The sequence below is a fragment of the Eucalyptus grandis genome, chromosome 1 (genome assembly GCF_016545825.1).
Source record: "Eucalyptus grandis isolate ANBG69807.140 chromosome 1, ASM1654582v1, whole genome shotgun sequence".
NCBI classification, from domain to species: Eukaryota; Viridiplantae; Streptophyta; class Magnoliopsida; order Myrtales; family Myrtaceae; genus Eucalyptus; species Eucalyptus grandis.
This window is the reverse complement of record NC_052612.1, coordinates 40,395,142-40,408,084: the sequence shown is the minus strand read 5'-3', so window position 1 is coordinate 40,408,084 and position 12,943 is coordinate 40,395,142. Positions and strand designations below refer to the sequence as shown.

The window sequence follows — 12,943 nt, the reverse complement described above, 5'->3', positions numbered from 1 at the left end:
GAAATAAATTTTATATCAATATTAAGTTATTAAATTAAACAAATTTGTTCATTTCTCTCTTCCGTAAAATGCTTGCAATCTTCTACTAATGAAGTTGAATTATTAATTAATCAAATCTCTGGTAGCATGTTGCTTTTAAAATGGCGCTAAAGGCTCAAAATGCATCGTTAGTTTACAGTATTTATGGCACCATTAGATTATCATTGTATTTCTTATTATTCTTTCTTTGCTTTATTGGTTTCATGTCACAATTTTTTTTTCCTATTGTTGCAGCAAAAAGGATACCTAACATGATTTTCACACAGCATAATACAAATTTGCTATCTAAATTCACTAAAAAATATGTTATCTACAAATGGACAATTAACAAGAAATTTTTTGATTTGGTCTTATTCTAAATTACTCTAAATAAGTAATCTACATATGGACAAATGGACAGATTAGATATCTCAGTATATTTCCTCCTTTTCTTGTTTAGTAATGGACTAATCATTTATTTCTCTATTTAACTTTTTTTCCCTTTCTTAGTCAATGGCGGCCTTAAGTTATGCAGCTTGTTGCCTTATCTTGGTGTGAGATAATTGTGGTCGAAAGGCCACCTCATTCCTACTAACGACATCGATTTGTCTTAATTGGAAAAATACGACATTGATTTGTCGCATACTTAGCAAGGAATAGTCATAAGAATAATAGATGGATATTCTTGACTATCATTCCTACTAATGGCATTGATTTGTCTTATTTGGAAAAATACGACATCGTTTTGTCACCATACTTAGCAAGGAATAGTCATACGAATAATAGACAGATATTCATGCAAACTCCATCAATAATTGCATTGACGGACAAAGATCAAGTAGCTGGGGAGAGAGAGAGAGAGAGATCCATCAATAATTGCATTGACGGACAAAGATCAAGTAGAGAGAGAGAGAGAGAGAGAGAGAGATACCTGGATATTTCCTTAATTTAGCAAAACGTGGATATTTCCTTAATTTAGCAAAACGTGCAAATGCGAATCTTGAACTCAAACCTCAAGTGGCTTCTGGAGAGGTACCTGGATATTTCCTTAATTTAGCAAAACGTGCAAATGAGAAGTACCTGGATATTTCCTTAATTTAGCAAAACGTGCAAATGCGAATCTTGAACTCAAACCTCAAGTGGCTTCTGACTAGTCCGAGAGAGAGAGAGAGAGAGAGAGAGAGAGAAGTACCTGGAAATTTCCTTAATTTAGCAACACGTGCAAATGCGAATCTTGAATTCAAACCTCAAGTGGCTTCTGACTAGTCCACAATAAGCCAGAGTTTGTTTGTTTCATCCAGAGGTTTTCGACAGTTAAATAGCGGTGGCGTGCATCAAATCTGATTCATCAGGCTCTTCTTTTCTAGCAATATCAAACTGTAGGAGCAGACTTCGGAAGATGAATCAGGAGAAGATGCTCCGGGCGATGCTGAAAACGGCATATCAGATGGCATTCGTGATTCTTTTGCTTGATTTTGCAGTTTTAGCGGAATCATCTCCTCAGAGTCTGGCTTGGCCAGGATGTCCGGACACATGTGGCAATCTCACTGGCATTCCGTATCCTTTCGGAATTGGGCCTGGCTGCTTCTTGGGTCCCCAGTTCGAGATCGATTGCCAACGAGCCTATGGCATCTCTACTCCGGTACTTAAGAATTTGAGTGTGGTGGTTTTAGATATCTCGCTACCGGGTAGTTTAGACTCTCCAGGCCTCATTAAGGTCACCCAGCCCATATTGTTCTCCCATCTCAATTGTTCGGCCAACCAGCAAAACGACGCCCCGGTGGATTTAAGGGCCAGTAACGGCAGATTCAGGTACTCCCAGATTCATAACTATTTTGTCGCCGGAGGTTGTGAGAGTCTGACCATGATGGCCAGCACGGACACCCCCAGAGCGGTAGTGGGATGCAAGTCTTCCTGCGGCGGAAATGGGACTCTTGGATTCGATCAGTGCTCTAGTGGTACCGGTTGCTGTATGACTTCTATCCCTGATGTTATCAGCAAATATAACGTGGAGTTCAAGACTCTTAATGGCGAAACCACAGCGCCAGAGGATGTAGAATGCAGGTATGCCTTCTTGGTTGCGAAAACATGGTGGCATCAAACTGATTTGAACAGTTTACCGCCGGACGTTCCAGTGATACTCGAATGGGCGATCACCTCCTATGAGTATACCCTTCTGACCAAACAAAAAAATGGGCGAGGCAATGACAGTTCCGCCACCTGCCGTGCATCCTCGGCGCCTGGGGTGCGTAGTCTAATATATTGTTCTTGCAATCAAGGCTACAGAGGGAATTATTTTCTTTCCCAGGGATGCCAAGGTGAGAATAGAACGTCCACTTTTATTTTGTATCTTGACCTTATTCGATATTCCAAGCTTGCTAGGACGATATGCGAGCTCGAAACCTACAAAATAAAGCCGTGAATATAGCTGGAATAATTAAGTTGTTGATGGATGCTCACGAATTAGAAATACAAGAGAATTCAAGGGAGAATTCGACTGCTGAATGTTTCGTCTGATATTATATTTATATAGAAACTGCTTGTTCGTTTTGCTTCTTTCTTTGATCCCGTTCATCATTTAATATTTGATTAGATATCAACGAGTGCAAAGAATATCCAAACCTCAACTGCCGAGGGAAGTGCGTGAATCGATCGGGGTCATATGACTGCGTAGACAATAAGGTCATCATCATTATAGGTACGTCACTGTCCGCTCCTTTTTTCCCACGGTCACGGAATGTGACTGTCTGTAATTTCATTGGCATGAATGACGAATATTACCATTTCTGCTCAATTTAAATTGTACTTTCATAATCTGTGCATTCAACCATGCTTTTTACTTAAATCCAAGAGCGAAGAAAAACTCTTTGAATATTATCTACTAGCTTCCTAAAACGATTGTGGTTGACTTTTTTCTACACAGGTGTGGGCACAGGCGTTGGAGCCATATTATTACTTTTGTTTTTTTGGAGGTTGTTCAAATTCTTGAAAAGAAGGTGTGAGGCAAATACCAAGTTAAAATTCTTCAAACTTAATGGCGGACTTCTAGTGCAAAAACACCTATCTTCCATTGAAGACAATCGTGTGGAGAAAGGTAAGTTGTTCACCTTAGCGGAGTTAGATACGGCTACGGACCATTTTAACGAGAGTCGCATATTGGGTCGGGGTGGTCAAGGGACTGTTTACAAGGGAATGTTGTTAGATGGAACGATCGTTGCAGTTAAGAAATCCGAAGTTGTTGATGCTCGACAAGCCGAACAATTTGTCAATGAGGTTGTTATTCTCTCCAAAATCAATCATAGAAATGTGGTCAAGCTGTTAGGATTCTGTTTGGAGAGTGAAGTCCCTCTTCTTGTATATGAATTTGTCCCCAGTGGAACTCTCTACCAATATCTTCATAATCCGGAAAGGGAATTTCCCGTCTCGTGGGAAACACGGTTAAGAATTGCTAGTGAAGTTGCTGCGGCTCTTTCGTATTTGCACTTTGCTGTAACCATACCAATTTATCATCGCGATATTAAGTCATCAAATATACTCTTGGACGAAAAATTTCAAGCCAAAGTGGCAGATTTTGGAACTTCCAAATCAATTGCCATTGACCACACACACTTAACCACGATGGTGCGAGGAACCTTTGGATACTTGGACCCGGAGTACTACAAAACCAGTCAATTTACGGACAAGAGCGATGTCTACAGTTTTGGGGTTGTCCTTGTTGAGCTACTAACAGGAGAAAAGGCAATTTCTCAATCAAGGGCGGAAGAGAGCAGAAATCTATCCATGTACTTTGTCATTTCGATGGAGGAGAAGCGTTTGTTCGATGTTCTTGATAAGGAGGTATTAGACCATGGTGATAAAGAAGAAATCATTGCGGTGTCTAATTTGGCGAAAAGATGCTTAAACCCTAATGGAAGGTACAGGCCTACAATGAAGGAAGTGGCCATGGAATTGGAGCGTGTACGATCACTACGAAATCCTGTGATGGTTCGGCAAGATGAGGAAGAGATGGATCCCATTAGGACTGGATCTATCGGTGGTACGGTCTCCGCAATGATGCGATCAGAAGCCGATGTAGGGCTGACTTCGTGGTTATCTGATTTGCCGAGATGAAGATGCATCTAATTGTTTTCGTCCAATTTTCTATTGATATGAAACCTGGCAGTCTCTCTATTTGCTCCCATGCGTGAGTTATGGAATGGTGTCGATTATACTAAAAAGTGCGGCACAGAAATGATATGCTAAATTCACGCACCCTTTCATATACTCTTCTTGATTTCTTGTTATTATGCATCAGCTTTTCACTGGGTTGTACTACTGTGAATGTCTCATAAGTTTTAGCCGGCTGCTGGTTTTTTGTTGCACGTACCTGAGATGTAAAGAGACTTTTGGATTTTCAATCTTTCTAGTTTTACAATATGTAAGTTGTACCTGTCGGGGTGCATTTGAACGCTTTACAAGGTAATTTTGACCTTTCCTTGAATACAAATTATGGTGTTTGATAAAATTTTACTGTATCACTTTGAGTCAAGATCTGCATAGGCAAAGCCTAAAGCCCGAGGCAAGTACCCTTGGACTTTGATTCGAATGGTGATAGATGGCTTAATGCTTATTTATTTATTTATTATTTTTTGTCTTTCGATCTTACGCTCGTTAAGCTATCAAATTTCCAAGGTTTAGTATTCTGACGATTTGGATAATTTATGGTTACATCCACTAACTGACGCATTATCTACCCTACACGTAACACTTTTCCTACTAAATGCTTACATTGTACTAAGGTATACATCCTTTTTGCCCATAATCAAAGGAGAGTGAGAAACCGTTCTCACCACCATGCTCAATTTCTAATTCCTAAACTTCCTCCTCATCTTACCCTTTTAAGATTTTCTAATTCCCATTGCTCTCATTTCCTCGTCTTCTATTTCCAGGTTCGTGCCTTTAGCCGATAAACTTGATTTTACGTTTAAATGTCCATGATCCTATTTCTTGATTTCTCTTTTCTGCTTTAAAAATAGCCTGACGACCAGGCATTTGCAATGGGGACAATTGTAAAAAAGTCCTAAATCTATTGTAAGGTGGGCAATTCAGATCTAAAACTTTCAATTGTGTTAATTTAGTTTTAAACATTTTAACAATTTGCCAATGTAGTCTTTCTAGCTAATTTTGGCTGGAAATCTCTCATATGGGGTCTACAGCATTGGCCATCCTACATGGCATAGTCAGTGCTAACGTAGATGATTTCTATAATTTTTAAAAAACCTTTCTCAATTTTATTCTCTATTTCCTTTTTTCCCCTTCTTTTTCCCCCTATTTCCCTTTTCTAGTTGTTGGCCATCGACAAGGCCCACAATGTCCTCGCTCAAGGTTGGCCACTATTGAAGGGAAATACGGGAGAGAAAAAAATTACAAAAGTTGTTCACATTAGCGGTGGCCATGCCACGTAGAATGGTTGTAGTTGATTGGACTACCACATGAATGATTTCCAACCAAAATTAGTTGAAGGATTACACTGACAAATCTTAAAAAATTTTTGGACTAAATCAACAAATTGTCAAATGACTCAAAATTAAATTCGCATGATTGAAAATTTAGGATTGAACTGGTCGCAATACAATAGGTTTATGACTAAATTGATATAATTGAAATGTTTATGATTAAATTAGCCGTTTTATATAAGTTTTGAACTTTTTGGACAATTTTCCCTTTGCAATTTATACTTGATGATTTTCAACAATGTCCCCCAAATTTGAGCATTAATGCGAGTGGCGGTGAGGACGCTCCAACAAAAGAGGAATCAAAATTTAGTTAGTGTGTATATGTCTTCAAGATTATCGATTCCATTTTATTATCAATGGATAAACATGTAAATTAATAGGCATGCTTATGGCCATTGTATTTCGATTACTTGGATCTCTTCCAATTTATATAAACAACCTTACCAAGGAAATTTTAAATCTTAAAATATCTTTCTCTTTCCACGCACTTGTGTTTACAAATAGTTCATATTTTTATAGAAGAAGTCATCATCGTATTTTGCACGGTCGGAGCTGATGTACTGTGCAACACCCCCGAGAGCTTCGGCATAGTATAGCGTTAGCCTGGAAGGATGTCGAACCCTGCAGATCATACAAAGGAACGTTTGAGAGGTTTGGGATGAAACACTACACAATTGGGTTTAAATCCCAATGACCATCTATGAAAAGCATATGTTGACCGGAGACATCGTGTCTTTTTTTCTTTTTTTGGGTAAGAAGAGACATGTTGGTTCAAGCTTTAATTTGTGTTAGGCGACTATATACCTTAGAGATCTGATGCTTAGACCTTTTTGTTCCTTTTGATCTCATGTGAATCCCGAGAAATGTTTAACTAAGCATAAGATAGACATCATATTTAACCAAGAAGTGTGGAGAGACCCGTGATCTATGCCCCCCTGATGCCGCTGTAAATTAAGTCATTCATCGTATTTCAACGTGAAATTCATAAGTGATTAGCTTATAACGTATTCTGTGAGATTCACGATATTCTCATGTCTTTTGTGATGAAACAGATCCGTCCACAGTGAAAATCAGTATAAAATGATAGCATTTGCAATTTTATAAGACTTTGTATCGAAAACACGAACTTACGTACGACAAACTCTTGACACGGAGGTTTCACTCCCTGAGGCACGACAAACAGACCTCACATGTTCGCAACGTGTATATGGCCAAGACTTGTCAAGACTCACCAAAAAATAAAAAATAAAAAATAATAATAATAATAATAATTGTAGATTATGAGAGTGTATAGTATTCCTCATAACTATGGACAAGAGCTCCTTTCCATTAACGACCAGACGACGAGCCAGTTACTCAGTAGACCCCTCGAAAACATCCTTGAGCAATCCGAAACAAACAATTTACCAAGGAAACAATCACTATAGCTGTGGGAATGACATAGAGTAAGCCAAAATTTAGAAGTTATCGACACCGTCAACGGTGGAAGTGCTTTGGCAACAAATACGTGGCATCCAGGTAACTAATCAACTCCCATAGATATGTATGGATGGTTTTAATGAGATATTATACAACTGTGAGAAGGTAGGCAAAGAGAGGCTGACCACTATAGAATAGTGGCTTTTTGTGAATTCAAGAACGACTATTCTTTCATGGATATGGAGAGTAAATGATGTGCCTTCATGTGGACAAACAACATGGAAGGGGATGCTCTAGTAAAGAAGAAATTAGATAGAGTGATATGTACAATGGAATGGAGGGTAGCCTTTCCAAACGTAGAGGTTGTGACACTATCTGCCGTGGGCTCATATCACAGCCCACTCATACTTTATTTGCATCCTTTTCAGAACAAGAGGAAGAAAGAATTTAAGTTTGAGGCTTACTGGCTTGAAAGAACAGGAATGTGGGGAGATTATCAAAAGGACATGGCAAGAGGAACAACTCCAACCCATGAGTTTTTCAGAAAAAGTCCAAGGAGTGTCAAATGAACTCGCATTATGGAGTTGGGGAAAGTTTTCCAATGTAGCACACCAAATTAAAGGGCTAAAAAGGAAATTAACGGCGATAAATAACAGCTTGGGGGCAAACACTAGCAAAGCAAAAATTCAGAAAATAGTGGCACAAATGGAAAAACTGTGGAGGCAAGATGAGAATTATTGGGGGATGAGATCTCGAATTGAATGGTTACCGTGGGGGACAAAAGTACAAAATACTTTCACTCTACACCCGTTTAAAAGAGGCATCAAAACAGGATAACTATGCAGTAGATTGATGAAGAAACTTGGTCTAGAGAACCATACACTTTGAAAAAGCACATAGGGGACTTCTACCGAAACCTTTATAATTTGGTAGGGCCTCGAAACTTCCAACCCATCTTAGAGTAGTGCTTGAACCCAATTAATGACGACATCAATGATAGCTTGATGGAAAATGTTACGATGTGGGAAGTCAAAGAAGTAGTTTTTTTAGCTAGGGGCATCTAAAGCACCCAAGACCTGATAGCTTGAATGGGCAATTTCATCGGCATTTCAGGGAGGATGTACTTCAGCTAATCCAAATTTTCTTCAATATAGGTATTCTCGATCCAGCTTTAAACAAAACCCATATTGCTCTTATTCCAAAGATTAAGAACCCGGAAGAAATAAGTCAGTTTAGAGCTATAAGCCTTTGCAACTTCAGCTATAAATTAATTTCAAAAGTGATGACTAATGGGATGAAACCATGGCTCCATGAATTGATTTCAATAGAACAAAGTGCCTTCGTCCAGGGTCGTCAGATTCAAGACAACATCTTTGTAGTCCAGGAAGTATTGTATCAGTTGAGGGTAAGGAAGAGAAAGAAGAAGTTCCAAGCCATACTTAAATTGGACATGCAAAAGGCGTACAACAGGGTAGAATGGGACTTCTTAAGACCATCTATGCTGAAAATGGGTTTTTGTGAGCGATGGGTCAATTTAATCATGCATTGCGTCTCGACTGTATTGTTTAGTGTGAAAGTACACGGAGAACCCACACAATATTGTCAACCCTCACGTGAAATCAGACAAGGCGATCCACTATCCCTTATCTATTCATAATTATGGCAAATGTTCTATTATGGATGTTGCATAAAGCCATAGCGGATGGAAGCCTTAGAGGAATCACTCTTAACAGGTATTGCCCTACACTGTCACACCTTTTATTTGTTGATGATGCTATATATTTTATGGATGGAATGGTCAAGGAATGCCAAAGTTTGGTGGATATCTTAAACCAATACTGTTATGCAACGGGTCAAGCCATCAATTAAGGGGTACATGAAGTTATTGGGACATTTCCATGATTTTATCCACATTATAATCTCCAAATACGCGTGTTGGCGTAAGCCCCATCTCAAATTACATGTAAAATAGGCTATGATCATGCCTAACGTATGTTTGATGGAATAATATGATGTAAATCTGCCTCCATATTTAGCAAGAAAATGGTGGAAAAACTACAGCGGGATCTGGACTGCACAAGGGAGGAGAGAGAATAGGTAAAAAAAACACGGAGAGAGAGAGACATGCGGATTAAGGTCCGGCGGTGGTGGAGATAATTAGGAAATCTTCCATATTTCTTTCAATTTTCCACATCTCTTAAGATTGTGCACTATCTCCACTGATTGTACGTATTTATTACTCATCGTAATTGATTGTAATTCATAATCTAATATCTCCTTACCTTAGATAGCTATCTTCTAATGCACAATAATTAATTAAATTATCTTCTGCATATTCTTATTTGGTGAGGTCGGGTGTGGCAAGGACTATGATAAAATTAAGGGGGCGACTTATTATGGATGACGTGGAAGTCCCAAGTAGAGTTAAGTAGGGCAATATCAAAGATCATTATGTGGTTTATAGATCATGTAAAGCAAGTTTAGTTGAATCGTTTATTATTTGGATCTTAGGATAAAATCCACATATTTAATGGTTGATTGAGATGACTGTGATTCAAAAAAACATAGATTAAGTCAATTAAAGAATTAAAATGCATGAGGCAAAAGTTTTATAATTTAGGTACCTAGACATTTCCAAATTCTGCGATTCTGCGACCCGCGCAGAATGCAGAGCCGCCAATCTTGAACATTTTCAAGTGGGAGTTACCAATGTTGAAGAAGGAAATTTATTTTCTAGCAACAGACTGCGGAGGATGAATTGGGATGATCCTGGCGAAGATGATCCTGGCGACGCTGAAACCGGCATCCAAGATGGCTTTCCTTATTGTCGTGCTTGTCTTCGAGGCGAATGGGTCATCTGGCGCAGCAGAATCGCCTCCTCAGAGTTTGGCCTGGCCTGGTTGTCCGGACGCATGTGGCAATCTGACAGACATTTCGTATCCCTTTGGAATCGGACCCGGCTGCTTCTTGGATCCCAGGTACGAGATTGATTGCCAGGGAACCAACAGTCCGGTACCTAAGAATTTGAGCGTGGTGGTGTTAGATGTCTCGCTACCAGGTAGTTCAGAATCCCCAGGCCTTATTAGGGTCAGCCAGCCAATATCGTACTCGCATCTTAATTGTTCGACCAACGAGCAAAACGACGCCCGGTGGACTTCAGGGCTATTAACAACGTTTTCAGGTACTCCGAGAGTCAAAAACTATTTTGTCCCTGAAGGTTGTGACAGCTTGGCCTTGATGGCCGACGCCAGTATCCTTGGGCAGTTGTAAAATGCGAGTCCTCCTGTAGCAGAAACAGGACTCTCGGATTCGACCAGTGTTCTAGTGGTATCGGATGCTGTATGACTTCGATCCCTGATGAAATCAGTGAATATAACGTGGAATTCAAAACTCTCGATGGCAAAGCCATGGGGCCAAGGCATGCAGAATGCAGGTACGCCTTCTTGGTGGAGAGAACTTGGTGGTATAAAGCTGATTTGCACAATTTACCGCTAGACGTTCCGGTGGTGCTCGAATGGGGCAATCACCGACTATGAGGATGAACTGATGAGCGACCAAAAGCATAGGGGCGGCAATGACAACTCCGCGTCCTGCCGTACGTACTCGAAGCCCGGGGTTCCGAGCCTAACGTATTGGTCATGCAATCAAGGCTACAGAGGGAATTATTTTCTTCCCCAGGGATGCGAAGGTGAAATTGGAACGTCCACTTTTATTTTGTATCTTAGCCTTCATCTTTATCCAAAGCCAGGTAGGACGTTATGCGAGCTCGAAACCAACAAAAAGCCCACGAGTATAGTTGGAATAATTAAATTGTTCGAATTAAATGATGGATTTTAACAAATCGCCAACACAGGAGAGTCCGAGAGAGAATTTTGATTGCTGAATCTTCAGTCTAATATCATATAGATTGAAACTGCTTGTTCTTTTTTTCTTCTTTCTTTGATCCCATCCATCATTTCATATCAATTAGATGTCGATGAGTGCAAAGACAGAGCGGACCTCAACTGCCGAGGGAAGTGTGTGAATCGACCGGGGTCATATGACTGCATTGACAACAAGATAAAGGCCACAATAGGTACCTCACTACTTGCTCCGTTTTTTTACGGGTCATGGAATGTGATTGTTTATATATACACCAATTCCATTTGCAGAATTTTTTTTATTTATTGTATCTGCTAAATTTACTTGTGCTTTCATAATCTGTGCATTCAACAATGGTTTTAACTTAATTGCATGTTCCTAGTCCATGCATATAACAATTTGATTGTATCTTCTCATCCACAACTGATGCATATTTTTCGAGGGTCTTTCGAATTATTTTGCTGAGCGAATCCTTCTTTTCTTTTTCTTTTTCCCTTCTCTTCAAATCAAGAAGGCATTCGTTCAAATTGATGGGAGCTAATTTGTACGATGAAGGTGAAATTGATTACGTAAGTCCAGGAGTGAAGAAAAACTAAGAATATTTTCTACTAAGTTCCTAAGGCAATTGCGGTCGACTCTTTTCTTACACAGGCATGGGCACGGGCGCGGAGACATACTATTTCTTTTTCTTTTTTGGTGGTTGTACAAATTCATCAAGAGAAGGCGAGAGGCAAAGCTCAAGCAAAATTCTTCAAATGTAACGGTGGACTCGTATTGCAACAACGCCTCCCTAATATTCAAGACAATCACATGGAGAAAGACAAGCTATTCACCTTAATGGAGTTAGAAACGGCTACAGACCATTTTAACAAGAGAAGAATATTGGGTCGTGGTGGTCAAGGAACTGTTTACAAGGAAATGTTGATGGACGGAACAATCATTGCGGTCAATAAATCTAAGGTTGTAAATGTAGGACATGTCAAACAGTTTGTCAATGAGGTCATTATTCTCTCTGAAATCAATCAGAAAAATATGGTTAAGCTATTAAGATTTTGTCTAGAGAGTGAAGCTCCTTTGCTGTTTATAAATTTGTTCCCAGTGAAACTCTCTATCAATATCTCCATGATCCAAAACCAAGAATTTCCTATCTTATGGGAGATGCGGTTAAGAATTGCCAATGAAGTTGCCGGGGATTTGTCATATTTGCACTTTGCTTCTGCCACACTGATTTATCATTGTGATATCAAGTCATCGAATATACTTTTGGACGAAAAATATGGAGCCAAAGTGGCAGATTTTGGAGCTTCCAAATCAATTACTATTGACCAAACTCACTTGACCACAATGGTGAGAGGAACCTTTGGATACTTGGACTTGGAGTACTGCCAAATGAGTCAATTTCATACAAGAGTGATGTCTATAGTTTGTGGTTGTCCTTGTTGAGCTACTAATCATAGAAAAGCCAATTTCTCAAGGGAGGGTGGAAGGGGTAAAAATCTAGCCATGTACTTTGTCATTTCGATGGAGGAGAACAACATGTTCGATGTTCTTGATAAGGAGATATTAGACCATGGCAAGAAAGAAATCATTACAGTGTCTAACTTGGTGAAAAGATGCTTAAATCCTCGTGGAAGGTATAGGACTACAATGAAGGAAGTGGCGATGGAATTGGAAAGAGTAAGATCATTGCAAAATCTTGTGGTCGTTTGACAAAAAGAGGGAAAAGTACCAAAAAAGTCCTAAACCTATTGCATTGGTACCAATTCAGCCATAAACTTTTCAATTGGACCAATTCAGTCCTAAACCTTTTAATATTGGTATTAATTCAGTCCATCCGGCCAATTTTGGCCGGCCGGCACGACGTGGACGTCGGGCTGATGGCCGGATGCTGACGTGGCAATTTTTATGATTTTTTCGAATTTTTTTTAATGATTTTTTTATTAATTTTTTTTTTCTGCTTTCTTCTTCGCAGTCGCCGAGAAGCCTCTAGTGAGGCTCACCAGCCACCAGGTGAGGGCCGCGAAGCCCTCACCTGCCACCGGCGAGGGTCACGGCCCTCGCCCGGCCTCTCCCTAGCTGCCGGCGAGGCGACTTCGCTTGGATCTGGGCGAGGCCAGCCTCGCCCGTGGCTGGCGAGGTGGCTTCGCCCG

At 39.9% G+C, this 12,943-nt stretch overlaps 1 protein-coding gene across 1 annotated transcript; it reads left to right on the top strand.

The window, feature by feature from the left end:
• The first annotated feature begins 1,431 nt into the window (after positions 1–1,431).
• LOC104414044 (wall-associated receptor kinase-like 8) lies at positions 1,432–4,465 on the top strand. Its single transcript, XM_018876353.2, has 3 exons — positions 1,432–2,336; positions 2,612–2,716; positions 2,942–4,465. Exons 1-3 carry the CDS (start codon positions 1,433–1,435, stop codon positions 4,126–4,128), a joined length of 2,196 nt encoding a protein of 731 aa, XP_018731898.2. The 5' UTR covers position 1,432; the 3' UTR covers positions 4,129–4,465.
• Positions 4,466–12,943: the final 8,478 nt, after the last annotated feature.

Excerpts from the sequence above, each read along its gene's own strand:
- LOC104414044 (XM_018876353.2), top strand. The coding sequence starts at position 1,433 with ATGCTCCGGGCGATGCTGAAAACGGCATATCAGATGGCATTCGTGATT. Across the intron at positions 2,337-2,611 it reads TCTTTCCCAGGGATGCCAAG|ATATCAACGAGTGCAAAGAA; the intron begins GTGAGAATAGAA and ends ATATTTGATTAG. Across the intron at positions 2,717-2,941 it reads TAAGGTCATCATCATTATAG|GTGTGGGCACAGGCGTTGGA; the intron begins GTACGTCACTGT and ends TTTTCTACACAG.